General features: G+C 41.4%; 3 protein-coding genes across 5 annotated transcripts; 1 reads left to right on the top strand and 2 right to left on the bottom strand.

The window, feature by feature from the left end:
- Positions 1 to 103: 103 nt before the first annotated feature.
- LOC105696818 (protein flightless-1) lies at positions 104 to 6,852 on the bottom strand. Of its 2 annotated transcripts, none has more exons than XM_012419561.1 (22): positions 6,665 to 6,852; positions 6,488 to 6,573; positions 6,261 to 6,371; positions 5,934 to 6,172; positions 5,688 to 5,849; positions 5,376 to 5,596; positions 5,043 to 5,259; positions 4,707 to 4,951; positions 4,358 to 4,449; positions 4,169 to 4,239; positions 3,858 to 4,104; positions 3,576 to 3,761; positions 2,881 to 3,365; positions 2,656 to 2,782; positions 2,444 to 2,566; positions 2,166 to 2,369; positions 1,818 to 1,939; positions 1,499 to 1,750; positions 1,305 to 1,431; positions 1,058 to 1,240; positions 883 to 996; positions 104 to 779 (listed from the first exon to the last, which is right to left on the bottom strand). In XM_012419561.1, the coding sequence occupies exons 2-22, from the start codon at positions 6,548 to 6,550 to the stop codon at positions 645 to 647; spliced, it is 3,726 nt and encodes a 1,241-aa protein (XP_012274984.1). In that variant the 5' UTR covers positions 6,551 to 6,573; positions 6,665 to 6,852; the 3' UTR covers positions 104 to 644. The 2 variants fall into 2 exon arrangements, with proteins under 2 accessions (XP_012274984.1, XP_012274985.1); XM_012419562.2 differs by having other exon boundaries at positions 4,707 to 4,948.
- A 274-nt stretch (positions 6,853 to 7,126) lies between these two features.
- LOC105696805 (SPRY domain-containing protein 7) lies at positions 7,127 to 10,027 on the top strand. 2 transcript variants are annotated; one of them, XM_012419538.2, is made up of 5 exons: positions 7,127 to 7,251; positions 7,329 to 7,644; positions 8,109 to 8,386; positions 8,460 to 8,562; positions 8,624 to 10,027. In XM_012419538.2, the coding sequence occupies exons 2-5, from the start codon at positions 7,539 to 7,541 to the stop codon at positions 8,719 to 8,721; spliced, it is 585 nt and encodes a 194-aa protein (XP_012274961.1). In that variant the 5' UTR covers positions 7,127 to 7,251; positions 7,329 to 7,538; the 3' UTR covers positions 8,722 to 10,027. The 2 variants fall into 2 exon arrangements, with proteins under 2 accessions (XP_012274961.1, XP_012274960.1); XM_012419537.2 differs by having other exon boundaries at positions 7,127 to 7,644.
- Positions 10,028 to 14,285: 4,258 nt separating this feature from the next.
- On the bottom strand, positions 14,286 to 23,157 carry LOC105696799 (heparan-sulfate 6-O-sulfotransferase 2). Its single transcript, XM_012419528.2, has 4 exons — positions 22,548 to 23,157; positions 20,424 to 20,827; positions 19,922 to 20,101; positions 14,286 to 17,637 (listed from the first exon to the last, which is right to left on the bottom strand). Exons 1-4 carry the CDS (start codon positions 23,002 to 23,004, stop codon positions 17,320 to 17,322), a joined length of 1,359 nt encoding a protein of 452 aa, XP_012274951.1. The 5' UTR covers positions 23,005 to 23,157; the 3' UTR covers positions 14,286 to 17,319.
- Positions 23,158 to 23,242: the final 85 nt, after the last annotated feature.

Raw genomic sequence — 23,242 nt, 5'->3', positions numbered from 1 at the left:
GTGTGCGCGGTGCGTTCGGCCGGTTCGGCTAGGTTCGGCCAAGTTCGGCGGAGCTCGGGTACACTGGCATTCATCGATGGTTTCCTCGCGGACCTATTGCCCTCTCCGGCCGCGCCGCGTACTAGCGGCATGAGCAGCGCGGAATTTGAATCGCCCATTCGCATTCATTTTTGTAACCGATATTTACACAATCCACGATAAAATTATGTTTCAAAGAAAACTCAAATTTTAAAGATACCTGTAAAGGATCACATTTTAATTGGCAATCATTTATACATATAAATAATTAGACACTAGTATTAACAGGGCATTAGTTGTACGGTATCTACGATGAAAGTTCATCGTATTTTAAACTATAAGATTTATATACAGTTATTATAAATTTGTGATAATTTAGTAGAAGCCGTATAAAAACGTACAAGTGAAAGGTTCGTGATAGATATATACATGGATACGTGGTTAAAAGTTAAGTGGCAAAGACGCAAAGTTCCGCAATAACTTTCATCACGCTTTGATGCGAGAATCTTGAAACGTATGTCAGAGCCAATCATTTCCATGTATACATGTATTAAACAGTTTCAAGTTGTAAATAACAAGTTACTTGCAGCGTCATGAGAAATGAATCCTCAGTTTGGGGCCAAAATTCATTCTGGTGATTGTTTATGTAGTCCCCAACCATGGAAACATTTGGTAAACCGACGGGACTCTTTCCCTCTGGCTGTTAAAAATAACTTACGAGGCTTTTCAGGTTGCTTCACTCGTAAATGCTGTATGTACACCTAATGTTTGAAATTCTCATTAAGGTAACGGAATCTGTTTGCTTGCATAAAAATGAAAGAAGTTAAAATATAAACATTCATAAACAGATAAATAATACAATACCTGAGCAGATTTGTAGGCTAGTTTAATTTCCACTTCTGAACAGCGTGTACCTAACCACAAAAATACCTGTTCTCCATTGTCGAGTATCATTATATCTTCGTCAGCTAGATCATCCTAAAGGGATATTAATCGTTTAGATATTTTGCATCATTCCGTTATACCGTGAAAAACCTACCTGACAAAAATCAGTACACTTTTCACTAATGGTAAAGTATCCTTTTTCATTGGAACACCTGAACAATCTAGTATAGTTCATGAACTCTGCATCGCAATCGTAAGGTTTTTTCCCACCAAGTCCGACCCAGAAGAAATTGTCAGGTTCCTCACCTTCGTTTAATATTTGTAAACTAATCCAAGGCTGTAATAAAAAACAGTTATTCCCTTTTCTTTGCCAGTGCGTAGCACAGCAATTTGCATCTTACATTGTTAAACATTTCTTCTGCTATTTCTTCTGCCAATTTGACTTCCTCGATGTCAGCTTTCGCTCCGATCCATACGTAAATAATCCCCGTCTCATCGTCGTTGTTGAAGGGAACATTTAAAATATAGCTGCAATATTAATTAAATAAGGTCCCACATTCAGTTTTAAATTAATACCATTGTGAATGAATCTTACCAAAACGCAGAACTTAACAAACTGGCGTCGGGCCGGATTTGAATTAGTCTGGTACACAAAGCACTCCCGTTGCTTCGTAAATGATAAAATTCTACTTGGTTGTTACTGGCAGATTTAATCTGCTTACGCTTGCCTTGATGTATGATGAACTTTCTCTTAAAGTGTGCCATGAATTTCAGATTTTCCTGCTGTTGATGAGTCCTCACCACTTCCAGCTTCTCACCGAACAGAGCTTTGAACTTTTTCTGCAGACTGGTGAGGTTAGATGTTTAGAATCAACGCAACTTCTGAGATGTATTACAGATTACAGTTTAGATACCTGAAGGTAAACGTAAGCCAGCCCATGTTCCCTGCGTCTCTGCCTTGCCAGAAATACACCATACACTGAAAGTCATCTTCATACTGTTCATCGCCATCTTCATTTTCTACTACGTCCAGAGGCTAAAGACAAGATGACACTTTACAGACCATTTTAAAAAAAGAACTCAATACACATTCAATTCGAGCCCGTAATTATAAAATTGGTGTAAATAATATATATATGAACAAAATGAATTTGTCTTATTTTGTACCACGGACATTTAAATTGACGTGATAGTTCTCTGACCAAAAAAAAAAGACAGACCAGTTTCATAATTATGAACACTATATGTAATAATATCAGTACCACCCAGTATCGACACAAGAACACGTAGCAGTCTCCGCTATAAAAGTGCCCCAATTCTTCTTCTGGCAGCCGAACGAATTTCCTTCCTTCCAGCACGAAAGCTTCCATTGCTTCTAAGTCATCGTTCCATTCAGCCATCAATTGTTGGGCTTCGGTAGGTGACATCGAAGGTTGTCGGGGCATAAACAGTGCGGTGAGGTCAACCTGATGGAATAAAAATTAAGGTTATAATTCACTCATTATAAGAAATAACAGGCAATCCGATTTTTTAGTCTAACCTTAGTTTCCTGTTGTTTCGCCCACTTTGCTAGATCAACACCTGTCTTCGCAACAGATTCAGCTGTTCTAGTAAAATCAACAGCAATGACTTCATCCCAGCCAGTAAACTTTGATTTGAAGATCTGTGGAAATTTTCATTGATTAGGAGTTTCTTGTTTTTCAACCTCAATGAGAACTATCCAAAACATATTTTTATTGAATCGATAAATACCTGGGATTCCGCTCCTTCTTGAAGTCTGGTCACCATTGCGTAGACAGGTCTTTTAATCATACTGAACAGTTCTTGAGAAAGTTTAACCGCTGCAGCACGTACCAGCCTTGTCGACTTCTTCCCAAACCTAATTGCATGTTATCATTTAACAAACAGTGAAATTGAATTAATCGGAGTGATTACATAACTTCAATCCTTTCATCGATACTGCGACTCATTACTCACCAAACATACACGTCTAAATAGCAATCTAGAATGTATACGTTCCGACTGTTCAACAAAGTGTTAACTAATTTCCCATGGGGTACTTCCACCTGCGGTAATTCCAGATATCCCATGCCAAGTTTTACTTGATACAGTCGCGGCGTAATTGGTGTAAAATTAACGTCAACGTGTTCGACAATGGAAGTCGACTCAGGCCGTTCGGACAGTCCCAAGTATTTCCAGAAATCCTCCGACTCCAAACCCATCAGCTCGGTCAAGATACTTGCTTTGTTTTTTCTCTCGTTCTTGTTAATCTTCTCCGCCATTAATCTAGCTTTAGACTTTAAGGTGTTTCTTGCTGTCTTTCCATGCCATATGTATATGTTACCACCAGTGTCCAGAACGAATACGTAACAAGGATCCAAGGACTCGAGACATATCGACACAGGTTCCAAATGAATCGAAGCACCTGCTGTGTGAACTCGATACAATCTTGTAACAGCGGGCTGTAAAGAAAAAGTATTTATTGTTATTATTATTATTATTATTATTATTGTGAAGTATTATTAATATGAAAGACAATTATAAGTCTAAATTGTACTATAAAGAGGAGATAGTAAGATTTCATCCAGAGACCACAAATGTCATTTCGATAAATAATAAACTGCATTTTTAAGTGTAACGATCACATATACACAACTATTTCACAAACTCACTGTGTCTTCTACGGTGTAAAATCCAGAAGAAGTACGTCCACCTTCGATGTACGTAATGTTTGAATCGAAGAGCATAAGAAATTCGTCCGATTCATCTCCTTGTTCTTCCCTTATTGTCCGACATTGGGCTCCGAGGTAATTGCGTAAGTTAACCGAGTGTATCGCAGCACAAGCTCGTTTATCTAGCTATTTGTTAACAATAACCAAAGTACGATACATGGTACTCACAGGAATGCACTCGAGTAGGTGCATATCGAAGCTTAAATGATGTACTGTACTGACCGTAGCTTTTTCTCCAATCCAAAAATAAATTGCCCAAATGAGAGAGCCACCGTCGTCCACTCCAGTCTTCAGAACTATGTAGCAATCTCCTTCATAAAACTTCCCATGGGCGACTTCTTCGATTCGATTTGGCAAAAAGTTTTCTATCTCCCAAATCGAGAGGCCTGGTACTTGTCCAGCTTCCTCGTCGAAAAACTCGGAGTAATCGAGAGGAGGTTTTTCAAGAGTTTCGTCCCATCTTTTCGGCCTGTTAAATTTTAAGTTGTACAGGTTTCACATCATAAAAGCATTAGATTAAATATCGTACTCACTTTAACGACTCGACTTTAACATCCACGGATGCTTTATCTTTATTTTTCTCTTTGGCGATGTCTTTCATGCCCTGGAAAGGTTGATATACTGCTTTAGTAATACAATACTTTGGAGTGAGAGATTCTGAAATACTTCATGCAAGAGGTTATTCATTTTGTTTCGGAGTGAATACGACTCCATGAAAGTACCTTAAGAATTTTAGCTTGATCTTGATCCGCTTCTTCTTGATCTCGTCGTCGTCTCAGTCTCATTTTACGAGCAATTGGATCTTTACTGCTATCTATTTCACGATAAATTAAAAGTGTATGTACATATTAAGTTGCTTAAGGTGATATCAAAGTGGCATCTGAAGGGTCTTGTTCATAAAATTCTTTTTCGAACTAGATGTAATGAACTGTTCAAAATTGTGCCACTTGAATGCGTAGGCCTTTAAAAAGGTTCTGACACCCAAGATTCATGAACAATTGATCCTTCAATTGCCACTTGCACGTCACCTTAAACATTTTTATCTGAACAATTAACAAAATGAATACACACTAGCAGTCTGAATCGGCGCTGGTACATTTGCACCAGCAAGCCGTAGTTGATGTTGCAAAGAGAAGTCTATATTATAAAATTCGACTCCTGATCCCCTTTGCACCTCCGTTGGCTTTGGAGGCATGACTAAGTTTGGATTATCTCTTAAATCCAGCTGTTCCAAGTCTGTTAATAAATGAATGGCATCCGGGACCGTCACCAATCGATTCGATGTCAAGATTAACTGTTTTAACGATCCGCATCTACTAAAACAATGGAAATGTAGATATATATAAGATGAGTGTTCAATTCTATAAGTCATAAATAACAAAAAAAAAAAACTATTACAAAGTTTACCTGCACAATCCTTCTGGGATCATTTCTAAGCGATTTTTAGCAGCAGAAAATACTTGAAGAGATGACAATTTTCCTATGCCAGAAGGAATTCCCTCGAAATCTAGTTCATTGTCATTGAGGTACAATCGTCTCAACGTTAATATCTTACACAGGGAAGATGGTAAAGCCGTCAATTTATTTCGACACACGTTAAGTGTTTCCAGTTTTTGCCATAAGTCTGCACAAATAGAATATAATATAGGATTAAACAATTCTAAGGATTCTGTAATAATAATTCAACTGCTACTACCATTGTCGGAAGAAATTAAAGCAGTGTTCTGTGAAATTACATACCAATCGCAGCTGAAAGTTCGGTAATTTGGTTATCACTGATATTTAGACGTCGCAAATTGACTAGCGAATAAATTGCATCTGGAACTCGTGGAAGCGCATTTTGCGATAGATCGAGCTCTTGTAAATTAGTTAAGCTCTCTAAACTGGATGGAATATTGCTCAAAGTACGTTGTGTGTTGCGCATGTTCAGTGTAGTAAGATTCATCAATGACGGCAATTGCCTAAATGATGCAAAAGCAACACGAATGAAAAATTAGGAAGATACACAACATGCATAGTACTTGCATAGTACTTATTAAAAAAAGATGATACCTTAGCTGGAAATGGCCTAATGGATTATGGTTCAAATTTAACGTTTGTAAATTTCCTAATCTCCGCGTCTGGGGTGGTAGCGTTTCTAATTGATTGTTACTGAGATCCAAAAAAAGTAAGTCCGTCAAGTGAATGAACAAAGTATTTGGAACTGTTTCGATGCTGGAAAAGGAAACAGGGAAGCTTTAGAAGCATCAAAGGAAAATACAGAAAACTAATGGATCTTCTACATGAAGTGCGACTCACTGATTGTGACTCAAATTAAGATTTAGTAATGATCGAGCTTTCTCCAGCCCTTCCGGCACTTCCATTAGGTTATTGTGACTCATATCTAAAGTAGTCAATTCCTCTAAGTAAAAGAGATCCGATGGCACTCCACTTGCTTTAACATTATTGTGACGTATATTCAGAGTTCTAAGACATCCAAGGTCAGTTATTTCTCCGTAAAGACGCTCTAATTTATTCTTGACTAGAGACAGATGTTCCTGTAAAAGAATTTCATATTATTTCCAGAATTAAACAAAATATTACTAAAATATGAGTATGGCAAATTGAAATGTTTTGTTACTCAACCAATTTTAATAGTTTTCCCATCTCCTCTGGAATCTCTGTCAAGTTTGTCTTATCCAATTTAAGCCATTGTATCCCAGTCATCAAACGCACGGATTCAGGAAATTTGCCAAGCTAAGAAAATAAAAACCTTCTATTATATGCAATCGTTAATTTATACTTAAATGCGAAAACAATTTATCGTTATACAGTTAGAGATTGAAGCAAGAAGACGATTATTTATTACATACGCTAAAGTCATTACTGCTGAAATCCACCCCACGGACAAACGGTAAAACTCCTGTATTTGCCATTTTGTATACAGATTATCTAGGCACTGAAAATGGTATAAACATCAATTAAAATAATTATTTCAAGTTAATTCCTTGTACTATTTAATCCACAAATGTGTTCCAATTCCTCTTTACCTGCTTTCTATTTATATTTGTAGAAGAATTAAGGTAACATTTAGTATGTATGAAAATGCAGTCGCCTACATTTATCAGAATGGATCTCTTACAAAATTCCTAGGCGCTTGTAAATCATTGTCACATAATTCACTATTGAATCAAATGCAAAACTGGTCCACGTAAATTCAGATCATATTCTACAGTACTGAAAGTTACGTCCATTGAAAATAAGGCAGTGCATTGAAGATGAGTTGAGAGTCTCCTCCCGAATTATACACTCGTTTTCACGTGCTGCACTCTTGTGGGACAATTGTTTATCTCGCACACTCAAAATATCAATAATTAACCTCATTTTCTCTCTGTGTCGATCGAGACGTTCAGGATCTAATCAGCGTATATACGTATATATTAACGCGATTTACTGGATCCAGATCTGATAAATCCCGGATTTAGGAATACGATGGAGACATAGTCAGTGGCTCGTCCCTAGTTGCAAAACATAGAAGATGGACATTCCGCTATACTTTGATATGCTCTGATACAAATTATTTACCACGTTGTTCACTCGGCATCTTTGCCAGGATGATTTGAACTTGATTTAGCGGGTTCGAACGAACGCAAATGTAGCTCCTTCGATTCGTCGATACGTAAGCAGATATTGATTTAAATATTATATATCCAGGGAAGCCATCTTCTCTTTATACCAAGCCAAACCCGAGCTTTCCGAGGGGACACATCCCACGCGTGACATTTCCCCGAAGAAATCGAAGATGTCGCGTAATCATTCCTGAAGGAAGAAGATACCAGCGCGAGGAGTTCCTTGCGCAAAAAGGCAGACTTTCTCACTCGACGGAAATGACAACATACTGAATCTACATTTGGAGCGACCGAGATGATGTTTTGCTGCCTAAGGAACTGCTTCGATGGTTTTGGTTTCTCTGCGGCACAGGTTGCCAGAAGAGAGCCAAACCCGATTGCTTTGGACACAACTCACATGGGTAATTTACTCTCTCCAATAAACAGATTAACCTACGTGACTTTATCAATGTTTACATTGTTTACTGCTGTTGGATTATCACGGACCTGTGGTTATAAAATTTGAAGAATACTTACATTATAATCGCAAAACACTGATTAATCACTGAGACACTCGTTACTTAACATCTTACGAATATTAATAAATAAAAACCACTAGGCAAGTGATGTCAGTAAACTATGTTTGCATTTACATGTATATCACACATATTACCACATCTGACTCATATTCTAAGCAATGCCATTTTGCATAATCGAAACATGTTTCCCACAAGGATCGCTACCATTACTATCAGCTCACTTCGCAGAGAAACATAGGGTTAGAGTTTTCTGAAAAGACGCATAAAGTAGAAGTTCTTTATACTATTTCATGATCGATACTAACTTTAAAAGCAGGACCGTATTAAAACTTGATACAATTTTCCAGGCCATGAAGTAGTTATAGTGAAGAATGGCTCGAGAGTATGTGGCCGGGGTGGCACGTTAACTACTGCACCATTGGCACAGAGTAAAAGTTACTTCGAAGTAAAGGTCCAGCAGGGCGGAGTTTGGGCGGTAGGTTTGGCAACCCGATCTACAGACCTCAGTCAATCGACTGGAGGTAACGATGCGGAGAGTTGGACTCTCAACTCGGATGGAGTAGTTCGTCACGATGGGCAAGAGTTACACAAGATACAGAGCATTGTCCAAGAAGGAGACATCGTTGTAAGATCGAATAAGAGGCTACATTTATAATCTGCTTATAGTTAAGATATCTGAACTGAATTATATATTCCAGGGTGTATCGTATGATCACGTGGAGTTAAATTTTTACCTGAATGGCAAGTCGTTAGACGTACCGATACTTGGGATAAAGGGGACTACGTATCCAGCACTGTACGGTAAGTACTCCTATGTAACAAAAGAATTAATATCAGCTTATTGTTTTCGTCGTTTTTCCAGTCGACGATGGTGCCATACTAGATCTGATACTCGATAACTTCGCCCATCCTCCACCGATGGGCTTTGAGAAGATAATGCTGGAACAGTCTTTGCTCTAGCGAACACATTTGAGAAGATTTAAAACGAGCATTGAACAAACTGGCATACTCGATGGAACTTGCGCGATAATAGTCGTACCAGTACCACGAGTGAAGTCGGAACGATCAATTTAATGTAAGATTACCCTGTACGATAAGAGAGCATAATGTTACGGAGAAGATATGTTTATCATAATATAATAGCTTATAAAACACCGGACTACTGATCGAGAAGTAAACCCTTTTTCCTTTGTCGTAACAAAGTGGGTCCATGAGTTAACAGAACCTCGACTACCAAGACAAAGAACAGTCAAAATAGATAAAAAAACTCCTGAACAAAAATTAAACTTAACCTCATCGCAGGTTCCGTTGTGGTTATTTTGTACCTCGGAGTATTTAAGAATTCTCAGGATTTATTAAAAGGTATACATAATCAAATGTTTTAGATTAATTCACCTGCGAGCCTAGCTGTCAAGTTATAACTATATATTTATATATAATATATACTTTTATCTATATATAATTGCGGTATATTTAAATCTGAAATATATGTGTATACATATATATGTGTGTGTGTGAGTATGTGTATGACTCGCGTGTAATTTACATACATATACATATATATATATACGGTAAATCACTGAAATCTTATTCAATTAATGGTACTGTACATACAAAAGTAAAACAAGGTACAGAAGGCTTTAGGCCTGATGTTTGTCTCGTTAGGCTCGCTTCGTCATGGCTTATTCGTTGACCGAGGATTATTTATTCCATCTTCGTAATAAGAAAATAAGAAGGAAAAGAAGGAAATTCTCCGGCCCGGGTTCTCGCGGTTTAATTTTTCTTTTTTATTAACGGTCGAATTCAGCGGAACGCGGACTGGAAATGTATTAAAGCTAAACCGTCCTATCTGTATAACGTACTATCCACGAAGTAGTATAAGGAGATACAACGCCATTTGCGAAATTAAAAGCATTTTATGTCATTCACGTCGGTAGGAAATGTTTCGGTGACGTAGATCGTAGTTTCCTCGTTTCCCGCAAATGGCGCTCGCGTCGCTGAGATCAGCGAAAATCTGATATTCTGGGATCACTGTCTGTGGAACCGACCACTGGCGTTACGTCTCCTTATACTAATTCATGGTACTATCGATGATTTATTCTTGTGTGCACACATGTGTCAATCGTTACTGCATTCGTGCGCTCGATAATTGTACAATGAGTTTAGGGCAGACACCATTTTCCGGGACGCGATTTCACTTCCGATTCAGTTGACTCGAGTCAGGGTTGAGAGAAACCGTAATTCCTTTGAGAAGAAAAAAAAAAAAGAAATCACTGATTTCGTTTAAGTCACGATATTCTAAAACACCTTAATTATCAATTCTCGGATTGTTAAAAAAAAAAAGAAAAAAAAGGGGGAATCGTGATTTTAGAAAGTAAAAATCAAATGATATCAATATCACCTTCACTCTGACTCGAATTGAGGACTTCTGATTATACGAAGCATTCCAGCTGTAACGGCGGGCCCTCCCTATTTCTAATTTTTTTTTTCTTTTTTTCCTGTAATTTTAGTTAAAACTGTATCGACGCTCGCGCATTTTACGGACTACTCGATTAATCTTGGCAGGAACAAGGAGCTGTGCCAATAGCGACACGTTGGAACAGCCGAGATTCAAGACCGGAACAACCGGAGGCCGACGAGAGATGACGTATATCCAATATCTTGCCCCAAATGACCAGAGATCATTAAGGTGATGTGAAAGGGTCGTTCCCTATATACCGGAAGGTCAAGATATTCATAAAACATTTCTCCAAACAGGATGTACCTAGTCATTAGAAGCGTTAACACGTGATTATGGAGGCCCTAAGTAAGAGCGCGATGCTTGTGAAATTTCATTATCCGAAAGAAAATTTTTTTGGTCCTTGTCCGAGATAAATACAATTTTTTTTTTTCCCTCGAAAAATGAAATCTCACGAGCATCGCGTCCTTCCTTGGGGCCTCCGTAATCACGTGGTGAAGTTTCAGATGATTCGGTGCTCCCGGTTTGGAGAAAAGTGTTATAAATATTTTAATTTTTCGGACACTTTGATATCACCTTAAGACGCTTTAGTCGGAATTCACGTCAACTTTTCGTCGCGATGAAAGACCGAAAATGTACATGCCAATCTGTTTTCCGTCAACCACTGTAATTCTGATGTTATGTATACAGCATATCTAAATACACCAAAATCCGACAGGACCTTTTGACATGACAATTCCGCGGTACGACGTTCATAGATTTAACATCGGATGCCCAATATTCGCAAAATGCAGGAAAAACTCGGCGAGATCGTTAACTCGGATCCGAATTACGTATTTCGTATTGACGGTGTAACGAAAGTGCCATATACATATATGTATAAATATCAAAAAGTCAAAATAAAGCTTTTCTCCAAACTGGGTCCACCGAATAATTTGAAACATTAACACGTAATTACGTAGGTCCCGATAAAGGTCTTCAAACTCGGGAAATCTCATTCTTCGAAGAAAAACATTGGCATTTATCCCGGACAAGAATCAGAAAAAATGTCTTTTTTTTTCGAAATATGAAATTTTGCGAGTTTCAAGACCTTCGTTAGGACCTCCGTAATCACGTATTAGAGTTTCAAATTATTCGGTGCACCCAGTTTGGAGAAAAGTTATATAAATACTTTGACGTTTTGATATGGATATACATATATAGAATGAATTTCATATAACCTTAAAGTTCAGATCGGTCGTCATCCGACGTCTCGTCTGACGGAACGACGAGCATCAATTTTTACGTATAAAAACCTTCCCTCGTGATTGCTTAGTGTGCCTCAAGTCTCACGTATTGCTTGGAAAAATGTAGTGTATCTTTGGTCCTTAACATTATTATTATTATATTATTATCGTTACTTCAACTACCGTTATTAAATGTTATTATTGATTCAGTTATTACGCACACCGCCTAGGTAGGTCGTCCGGATGCGAAGCAAAGGTTCCGCAGTGAGCTCGTAACCTCCAAATCCATTATGCACAAATTATGTCAGTAATTATAAAAGGATTAAGACTTCACGTTATTAAAAATCAAATGTAATGCAAGTTATTGGACAAATTCATTGTTTTTTTTTCCCTTAGTGTTTTTACTCGAACCATCTTTTTCATGATTGCGAGAACAATTGTCGAAGAGTCTGAAAAAGTGTCACTCGACTCCGTAGAAGGTTATTACAAAAGAGAGCGAACAGAGTGTACAGGGTCCTTCGCCCTGTTTCTTATAAAAAGTCTAAGCAATTTAAATGAATCGTGGCTATTTATAAATATATGTCTGCACTTGTGCCGTACACCGAGAGAATTACAAAGTAACCATCGGAACCCATGCTTCTCCTTCCGTTGTCATTTACACACCTTAAGGACTATTCGCATTATATTACATTTATGTTTCATGACTGGATGACGTGAGATAATTAATTATTGTGGTAACCCATCGAGTCTTATTGCACTTAACGACGTTCATAAGTCAGCGTTAATTGTTAAACCTAGGATAACAAGACTTTCATTTTGATTTGCATTCAAAAGTAACAACAATTATAAACCTATCACGGCAATGCTCGTACGCCTCGACACTTTCAGTTAGACTCCGGAAATTGTACAAGGCCTCCGAATTCTGAGGGCTCCCCTTTCATCTACATCGATTAATCCTGCAGAAAAGTATTTGCATGCATTTCTTGTTAGTGCCTCAGTCCACTGATATTTAGAATTACGATTAAGGTGATATGAAAGTGCCATCCGAGAGGTCACAATTACATTTCTCTCCGAACTGGGTGTACCGAGTAGTTTGCAACTGTATGACATGAATGCGGAGACCCTAAGAAAGATCCCAGCACTCACAAAATTTCAATTATTTAAATTTTTCATACGTTTCTTTTCGATTTTTCAATAAAATCTGATATATATTCAAATGACTCGTAACACCCAGTTAGTACAAAAGTCGATAACGATTGATCTCTCAGATGTGACTCTCGTGTCACCTTAAGGTGATATGAAAGCCTTAATCAGATCATCTTAACATGATATAGATCACTTTAGATATTAACATTTTAAGGGGATGTGAAAGTGGCATCCGAAAGGACAATCGTTCATGAAACTTTTACGGGAATTTTTAATAAAGAATTAAAAAAATACCTACGACCAAACCATTTAAATTCCATGGGTGTCAGGACCTTCCTTATAGCCTCCGTATACACGTTATCGTTTGAAACGATTCGGTACACCCAGTTCAGAGAAAAGTTTCATAAACGAGACCTCTTCGATGCCACATTGACATCGCCTTAAACGATTCCAGATTCCTTGCCCAGCAGGCAGTACATTTACAATGAATAATTCTAAATTAAGTCGCAGTAAATCGGCAAAACTAGTGCAATCGCAAAAAGAATTCGACTTATCCCCGACTACCTAAATTCGTCCTTAACCTCCTACGCAGCTCTTCGATTACAAGTTACATCGCTAACTGAAAACTGCCGAGATAAACGTCTAATCACCTTAAACTGTACAGATCGTTTCTATCGTTAAACCTAATACACCACCACGCTTGAACGGCGCCGCAAATCATTCAATGAAAAATATACATTCTCGAATATATATTTTATATATATATAATATATATATATATATGCGCATATATGTGTATGTACAAAGTAAGTCAATTAGTCTATGCACATCTCTTTGTGCTCGTTTAATCGTTCAATCTCCCTTGAAAACCGGAGATCGAAAGAGGGGACAGACAAGATCTTACATAGCATCGGCACTTCTCTTACATTTCCTCCGGAGGATGCACCCTGCGTACTAATGCTGAGATCTTTCAAGGACATATTTCTTTCCCCACGTCGACGAGCGTCTCTTACTCTACGAGATACAATCTAGTATGCCGTACTTTCACCAGTAGTCTCCCTTTAGGCGAAAGCTGAGGTTTCGACGAGCGAAAATAGTAGGCGACCGCACGATTAATATTTTCCAAATTTTCCAACCCGCCTCTCTACAACGAAGCTTAAGGCGATACGAAAGGCGCTGAGAAATTTAATCGACGTCGATAAAATTAAATCCGTCTATTCCCTTTTATGCGGTAACGCCATTTTGGATACTCGAGTGATAACGTAACAACATTCAGAATAATACAAAATGAAGCATTCCACGTGTCATCTCGGGGAAATAATTATAAAGAGATCGAAGTAATACTGTCGAAATCACGTGGATTCATGATTTTTGATACTCTAACGGACGGACGGCGCCATCTGGCACGTTTGCCTGTAACTAAATGTTTTCTCTAAAAACACGCGTTAACCACGGGACAAGTCAATATTCTATTGCAATAGTTCGTTAAAGTATTTTGCATATTTTCCCATCTCACTCTGGAATATTCCATTTCTGTTGTATTCTAAATTGTTCGAGCTAGGTCCTGAAACTCTTCATTTTCGATTCTAACCCTCCAAGAAGCGTAAAACATTGAAAACGTGCATGGACCACGCCATGTTGGTTCTAGTTCATGATAAATAAATACATTTTTTATGAGAAATGAAATTTCATGAGTTTCAGGACCTACCTTAGGACCTTCATATTCACGTGATGAAATTTGATACGAATCGGTACACCCAATTTCGAGAATACCTTCACGAACGATTTAACCTCTCAAATATAGTCTGCCCCTTTCATATCACCTTAAGCCTCGTTTCATCATGCTACGTTCTCGAGTCTCTTTCGACGGAAGATCAAGATTCGTTTCTCTTCTTCATAGATTATGATTCGAGTTACGAACGTGTAAAAAAAAAGAAACCGGTCAAAAATGCCAGGGGCCAACGGTACCCTACTTTCGGTTAGGATCTCCCTCTTCTCGGGCTAAAAACGATTCGCCTCCGAAGGCTCAGCAATTATCGATACAATGTATTACTCTAAAGGAGATCAATGCTCCGACACTAGCCAATTTAATTTTCAGCAAAATAGCAAGACCCTTTTTTCGTGGGCGGTTGAAGGTGTCCGAATAAAAAGTACCGAATAAAGAGTATAAGATTAAGGTGGTGTGAAACTGGCGTCAGAGAGTTCTCGCTCATAAAACATTTCTGCAAACTGGGTATAATGAATCGATTCAAACTTTCCAATATAAATATGGAAAAGTTTTGTACGATATAGCACACCCAGTTCGGAGAAAAGTTTCATGAACGATTGACTTTTCAGATTCCACTTTCGTATCCCCTTAAGATGCCGTTCCAAAAAGTAACTAACATAAGAATATTGGCTTATTTGAAAAGCACTCGCAAGCACACTTCTCTTACTTTACTTATCTTAGAGCTACAATCCGCACCGATAGGTGAGAGACTCGTAAACTACTTGCTTCGTCTTGGCATCTTTCCACGCCACTGGCCACCTCGAAGGGAATGATTCCATAGAACGATATGGCGTCATTAAAGCTGTGCTTTCAATTTATTCTAACGAGGCGATGATTTGGCAAAAGCTTCTGAGAACGTCAGCGAGCACTTTTCTGCCAGAGCTGGAGATCGACGATAGACTTTCCTTCGACTCCACACAGGGGGCTTTTAAAACTTAATTCTGAGACTTCCCCAATATCTCATCATAACCGTAGCAGGTTTCGATTTGAAAGCCATTTGCAAGGCTCGGTACGCTGCATCCGTTACGTACGTAGCCCCCAAGGCTACTTTGCATGCTGCGGTGCTATAAACAGACTTTGCCTCTAACAAAAACAGCTGCAAGTACTTTGCATTTACGTACGCAGGTAAAAAAAGGAGGAAGGTTAACGATAATCACTGATCGAGACGCGCGGATATGTGAGCTGCACGCTTAACTAATGCACAGTTTAACCTCAAAAAGTCCTCGTGACATTTTTCGAGGTTACGAAAGCGTCGATATGAATATGATTCGTAGCTACGTCGCGGAACACTGAGAACAAACTCGCCGTTGTCGAACACAATAAAAGGATGATATGAAAAGCTTCACTCGTAATAATTAAAACGTATGAACAACGAAATCGTAGGGTTGGTCACGTTTGACGATTACCCCACAATCTTGGCGGGGTAAAACCATAAACTAGCATAATGAGTCCCCATTCTATGGGTATTTCCAGAAATTCTAACCTTATATTTCCTTGCAAGGTTAACCGAACACTAGCGATCCTTGCGAGAATAATGTAACGCGATTACGCAATATGGCGATGCATAAAATACTAGTCAAATCCGGTACTACGTATGATACAGGTGTAAAAAAAGCCGACTAGTATCACCGGTCTTGTCGTTGTTACTTACTAATATTTATAAGATGTTAAGTAATATGTGTCTCGGTGGTTAATAAATGTTCTATGGTTACCGTGTAAGTATTTCTTAGACGACAATATGCCGGCCATTTGTAGAAATCTAAAAGTGTCGGGTTTCCCGCAAGAGTCGCTAGTGTCGCCGTTGGCTAGCTAACAAGAGCAACGAAATGACTACGTCTCCATTGTATTCGACATCCGGGATTTATCGGGTCCAAACCCCGTAAATCAGAATTTAAGGGTCGATCGAGACGTTCAGGATCGAATCTGCGAAATCATTAATGCGATGGAGACATGCGACTTAATGGATTAGGACCCAATAAATCCGGATTTAAGAGTGCGATGGAGATGCGGCCAAGTACTTGGAGCCAGGAGAATCGGTCGGTGGTTCTCAAAAAACAAAACAAAAAAAAAAATATGAAAATCTTAAGGTTCGCAGTCGAGTCTTCTGCTGGGAATATTTACAGGCTAAAAGAGGTGCAGCGTTCCCCTGCGAAATCTCATCGAGAGTACCTAATCATATATCCCACATACCGAGTGGGTAGGTATCGTTTTTATCACATGGAGGCAGTCACCTACGGCGAGCTGATAGACTCCGTGACTCTTGGCGCACTCTTTGGTATCATCCGAGGAAGAGTTCCGATGCCCTCGAGTCCTCGCTCTAGAATTAGGAACCCAAAAGGCCGAGCAGACCTCGCGATGGTCGTCTTCGTGCAAGGAATTTACAGTGAATCGATCTCTCGCGCGTTGTTTCAATCTGACCGCGTTTCCTCGAGGCGTTTTCATTATCGCGACACCTCGAGTGGCCTTGAAAGACGCATTGTCGACCCGACACGTGGAGATCGGCCTTGAGGTTCCATTTTCCAGGGTTAGGGCCGGTTCACACGCATGGACGTAGGTAAAGAATTCAAAAGTTTCCGTGGAAGCCTGGAAGGATTCGAACGTTACTCGACGATTAGTACGTTAGCCAACGGACGGCGGCGCTGTGATCGACTCTCCTCCCACACGTAAGATGCCGTTGGCTAAAACGTGCGATCTCTTACTTCCACTTTTGGGTTATCAGCCGAATTTTAAAGCGACAAACGTAGTATCCAGGCTTTCTACCTAACCCCTGAATTCTTTAACCTAGGATATATGCCCTCTAAACGCCGATTCGACTGTAATGGCAGCCACATCGAGAGACAGTAAACAAGGGGACGCCCTATTTCTCGCTCTCCCTCTCAATTTTTCAAAACAGTTGCGCAACGCAACACGGCGATCGGATATCTCCCAAGAAGAGGGAACGAGAAAGGAACCTCGGGCGTTCACTCGTTATCGGTCGTGTCCTCGATGACGGAGTCCCAGTTGAACTCCGTGACGCTCTGCCTGGAGGGGAGCTCCCCCAGGTGCTGGAACCGCTGGACGAAGTTGGGATCCCGGTCCCGGAGTCTGCGGAACCGCTGGAAGGCCAGATTCTTCGCGAACTCGTAGAGCTCCAGGTCGAGCCGGTTCAGCCGACGCACCGCGTCGAGCTGCTCCTTGGTCAGGGTCGCCATCGTCGCGGCGCTCTGCGTCGCGTTGTGCTGCTCGAACGCCACCGCGAACCTCATGCCGAAGGTCTCCTCGAAAGAGTACTGGCCCATCTGGAAATTAAATCGAGGGTTAAGGGGATCTAAAAGTGGCATCCGAAGAGTCAATCGTTAATGAAGCTTTTCACCAAACTGGGTTTAACGAATCAATTCGAACTTCACAATATAAATATGGAAAAGGTTCGAGACGATTTGGTGCACCCAATTCGGGGGTAAGTATCATAAAGGACCCTTTCACGTCACCTTAATCCTATATTTCCTTATCGTCCCCAGGAAATATCGGTCCACCCGTTAAATCTGGCAGCCGACCAAACGCTCAACCCGGACTGCGGATCCAGCCAAGTTCTGGACGCGTTTTTCGCTAGATGGCCTGGTTACCGATTTGTTCTGATAATTTACAGTCGTGCCTTATACCCCCCAAAATCCCCTCCTACACTTTCCACATCCATTATAGATCAAGAACCGAGTCACAAAAAAGGAAAAGAAAAGACATCGGACCGAACCTTCGCGCCGCGCGAAATTCGATCGTTCCCAGAAATGCTATTGCGCACTTCAAACCGTGAAAATGCCCGACAAACCGACAATTCTACGTCGTTTAACGACCTGCCGTCTCTAGATCGAGCTCACACAATTATCTACATTGGATAATAGCAGCCGACTGGTCGTGGTCATGGCCACGGATCTAATGGCCTGTGACCACGATCAAAGAACTATGACAAATCTTTCGCTTAGTCCTGGAGATAAGTTTACAGTTGGGATGTCATCTTTCAGGAATTGCATGGAGCTTTTCTCGAATCACCTTTGCCACGGGACTTTTGTCACTTTATACGACGAACATTAATACCGATTATTATGATTCTCCAATTATAAATATACGGGGAGACCGAGACGTCGATGATAAGGGCAATACTTCGAAATGGCGACATGGAAAGAAAAGCCGGTGGCGTTAAAAAATTGAGAAACAAGAACGTATCTCTCCTGCATTTCGAGAGGGGATTAATTTCCAGCGGTCGAAGCCCCGCCAGGGTTCTTCCGACGGTTAATATTGCATTTTCGCCGGGACACGCGTCGAGGGCAAAAACGCTGACGAGGAGTAGTCGGCGCTCGATCAGCTGATTCGCAGAGTCGAGCCGTTTCTTTCTCCCTGGAACAATGAACGGCCGGGGCAGGAATTGATGGATGTCCCGTGCATCGGCGACATTTATTCGGTGAATCGATGACGGATGTCGGCCCACTAGGGAAGGAAAGGACAGAGAATGAGAAAAAGGAGGAAACTACCCAGGGAACGCGCCACCGTAAAGCCGGGTCCGTGCGGTAAATAAACAATGGCCCACCGGAAGAAGCGTGCGGCATAAACCGCGGCGGTGCACCCGCTCGCAGAGCCGCTTATAAATGTTTACGTCGGGATTTCTATTCTTGAGCGCACCTCCCTAGGGAGAATTGCCGGCGTTGATGTCGGATTAAAACTCGCGGCTCGATCTGCGGAGGAAAAACCGGCCGGAAAGATCCGATTTCGAGCCGCGGTAAAGCGTTTAACCCGATTAATACTTCATATACCGGAAGCCTAATAACCGGCTTCATGATATCCGCGATGGTCATCTACTTCCAAATTCGTCGGTAGATAGCTTTATCTTACCGATTACTTAATCGGCGAGAAATTATTAAGCTTTTATACGAATTGGGTGTACCGAATCGTTTCAAGTTTTACAACATTAACGCGTGGGCTATGAGGAAGGTCCCGACACTCATGAAATTTTTTTTCATAAAAAAAAATTTTGAAAATATCAATACTTTGTTTTTTTAATTCTATTAGGCGAATCCAAAGAGTGGCTCCGATCAACTTGCCATCGTTTCCGTGAAGAGCGGGTAAACACGGCGACAGTCGGTGCTAAACAATAGAAAAAGAAGACTCGGCTCAGACAACCGCGTCATTCATCGGGTTATATCCAACCTTCTCGGTATCCGGACGTTTAGGAATAATCCAATCGACCGGCAACCAGCGAACGCCTCCGGAATCGGATTTCAGGTCGACTTCCTTATCTTCCCGGTAAGGAAAAAACGAAGGCTTAGTTTACACCGATGATTTTGTACTAATACCAAAGGTGTAGTTTAATCAAACTCTGGACTTAAACAATAGCGAACCAACGATGCCCTTAGCACAATTTTTGATAACTTATACCGACGAAAGGCAGCGCTTTAGTAATATTGCAATAGAAAATATATGGCGGCGTTTTGAAATACCGCAGAACGTGCCAAAAGTAAGACCTTCGGAAATACACCTTTTCTCCTTTACCTCGTGGTGTAAACTAAGCCGAAGAGCGCAGCCATCCTCGTTTACCTTTTGATACTCGGTGAGCATGAAGAATGGCATGAACTGCAGGTTGTGCTTCGCGCTGGCCAGCATGAGGCGATCTCTCTCCTGGTTACCCAAAGTGGAGTTGTAGCAGCCGATCAAGGTCAGATCGGCCAGCATCCTGGTCTGCCGATTGCTCGCTAGGTTGTAGGGACACTCCATGAACTGCGGATTACGAGAGGAGGTTAAGGCGAAGCGAAAGTGGCGTCCGAGGAGTCAATCGTTTACGACTTCACTCCACCCTGGGTGTACCGAATCGTCTGAAATGTTTCCCACGCGAATGCGGAGGCTGTACGGAAGGTCTTAACCCTTTCAGCGCTAAGCCCTTTTGGTGTACGGAGGATTTTCATCAATGCGCGCAAGCAATATTGGACCTAACGTAGGACGCACTTATGGGTCCACATCGCTGAAAGGGTTAACACCCATGAACAATTTTTTGTGATTCGATATGAAAAACGTAATATCGTAATCCGTGGAGGGTACATACCTGTTCTAGAGTGACGCCCTCCCAGCTCGGGCCACTGTAGCACTGGGGGATATTCGCCTCGGAGCCCCCGCACCAATGTCGGGCGCCCTTCCACGTGGCGCCCCGTTGCACGTGGCGGAACTCCGAGAGGTAACGAGCCACGGGGTCCCTTATAATGGTTATGTAAAAGTATCGCCTCTTTACGCCCTCTCCTTCGATCTTGTTGAGCTCGGCGTCTACGCAGCTCGTCAGCTCGGTCCAGTCGGCGTGGAGGCCGCACTTCCAACCCGTGGAGTACCTCGAGAACAGCCAATTCTCGTTGCGGTTAGGACGGAAGCAAAAGCACCTCTTTCTACGACGTTGGCAGGAGCAAGGTCGTTGCAGGTCCAGGTCTCGCACCAGGTGTTTGCCGAACAGCGTGCCCCCTGAAATGGGAAACTAGGTGTTAGAAACAAGAGCAGGTGACTCAAGTCATTAATTTGTTATAAAAGAGTCATTATATTGTATGCGTTATTATGAAAGCCTTGCACGTACCTTCGCACCCTATGAAAAAAAAAAAAAAAAGATTCATTGAACGAAATAAAAAATTCCTTTGAAAAGGGTCAAACGAAATATTTCGTTAATTCCAAGGAATAATTCGACTCAAGTAAATTGTTATAAATCCAAATGAATCTGGCCTTTAATTTATCCGAGTTTATTTCAGTGAAATAATTATTCTTTCAATTGAAGAAAATATTTCCCTGGTTCGATGAACCTTTTTTTTTTTTCTTCTTGACAGTATACGAGTCTGTATACGCGACTTATGAAATTCGCATCCTCGCGTACGAAATTTCGAGATATCGTATCTTGAGAAAGCAGGTCGCCTACATGCATGCTGCACTTCGAGGAGATATTTTTAACAGTGCAGCAGTAGAAAGGAGAGGCCGATCGGTACGATGCACCTCGAGTAGTTAAAACCCGTTGACACGCCGAATAATCCTTGATAATTCCGTCACTGTACGAGGGAGCGTCTGGACACTCCAACGTGCTCAATGAATAATTCAGAGATGCAAGGATACGATGCAACTACGAAGAAAGCCGAAGGAGCTCCCACTCTATGGGTTATTTCCAAGAGAATTCTGACCTCATGTTATAAAAATAATTAATTTAACTTGACGGGTTATTCATTTAGGAAATCATGAATTTTAACGCTTGAAATCTTATATAGTTTCTACGCATTCCTCTTGACCAAACATTTAACAAAAGGAAAAGAAAGAAAAAGAATTATTTACATTCCATGCCGAGCCACCTACGACAAACACCCACTTGTCTTTGGATACCTAGATCCTTCTTTTCGAAGCAAAGCTACCGCTCCCACTCTGCTTATGCAATTTGTGTCACCGATTCCACAAACTAGACGCGAAAAATCCTCGATAACACCTTATCGTCGTATCGGATCGATGAATCTATATCAAATCTCATCTTAAGGGGATGTTACTCCGAGAAGTCAATCGTTCGTTAAACTTCCTTAAAATAACTATAAGTAAATTCATAAGTTCATAGGTATCAGGACTTTCCTTGCAGCCCTCATATTCACATTGTAAAGTTTGAAACAATTCGGTCAAAAGATTCATAAACGAGACCTCTTTGACGCCACTTTCACATCACTTTAAAGCTTCCTGGAAGCATCTACAGGTGTAAATGTATCCCCTTGGACAAAACCTCTGATTCATCTTTAGCGTACAGTGGCGGACATGAAAGTCTTCTCGTCTTTCTTGGTAGCAGCATATTCGCCAATGTATACAACTTGAAAATATGAGTTGACATTAGATTATCCATGGAGTTATGGCCCTGCTTGTTATTTAAGATTTGACGTCATGTTTCCAAATAAAACTATCTACGCTAGGTGCCATTTGAAAGCACAAACTTTGCTCTATGCTTTGATAATAATAACAGCTTCAAGTATTAATTTCTGATGTATTCAGACCATTTAAAAGTTCCGTGGTGGAAAGGTTTAAGATAAAGGTAAAGTGCAATCGGAGGTCCCCATCCAGTTCGGAAAAAACTCTCACAAGCGATCGACACCTTGAGTGCCACTATCATATCGAGTCGCATAATGATTACATAACCCACAACATAAACATTGGGATAAGGCAAGAGACCCACCGGTTTTTTGTATGTGCAGAAAGACCATGACGTCGTGGGCATTGATGTCGAACTGGAAGGTGTCGTTGGAGAGGACGTCCTCGTAGCCGAGACTACCCTGGACGCTCTGGAGCTTGAAAGCCGGAAGCGCCGGCAGGGCAGCGTTTCCGTCGACCTCGGTGGCGGATGCGGAGACGGGTGCCAAGACGACCGGAGCAACTCCCGGCGACAGACCCTCAGCCACCCTGGTGGACTCCTTGGCGTCGCGGTTTGTCAGGGCGCAGACGTGGTCCGGGCAGAAGTAGCCGAGATAGACGATGCCCGAGAGGGCGAGCGCGACGCAGATGCCGACAACGCCGCGTAGCCTCGTCCTCCGGGCGCGTGACTCCATCCTAGAGGAGGTCTCCGTGTCGCGGGCACCGCTCGGCAGGAGAGCCGCCAACTCGCTAGCGCCTTCTACACTCGCTCGCCTCCCCATTCCTCCCCATTATCGTTCCGCGACTGGCGCGGGACGCTCGCTCTTGCACCGCGTCACGGTAAACCGTGCGGGAAACCGACGAAACGGCCGTCCCCGTCCGAGCGTACTTTCCGAGTGGCGGCCATCTTGTGCCAGTCCTCCCACCATCTTGGAATTTCGGCGGAATTGGCCGGGGGCACGCGAGCAGAGACGAGTCGGGAGATTGCTCACGGGCAGGCTCGCGCGATCGCGTCCTGTG

The sequence above is a fragment of the Orussus abietinus genome, unplaced genomic scaffold (assembly GCF_000612105.2).
Source record: "Orussus abietinus isolate OABI.00-Male unplaced genomic scaffold, Oabi_2.0 scaffold16, whole genome shotgun sequence".
Lineage (NCBI taxonomy): Eukaryota > Metazoa > Arthropoda > Insecta > Hymenoptera > Orussidae > Orussus > Orussus abietinus.
This window is presented reverse-complemented; position numbering and strand designations above follow the sequence as displayed.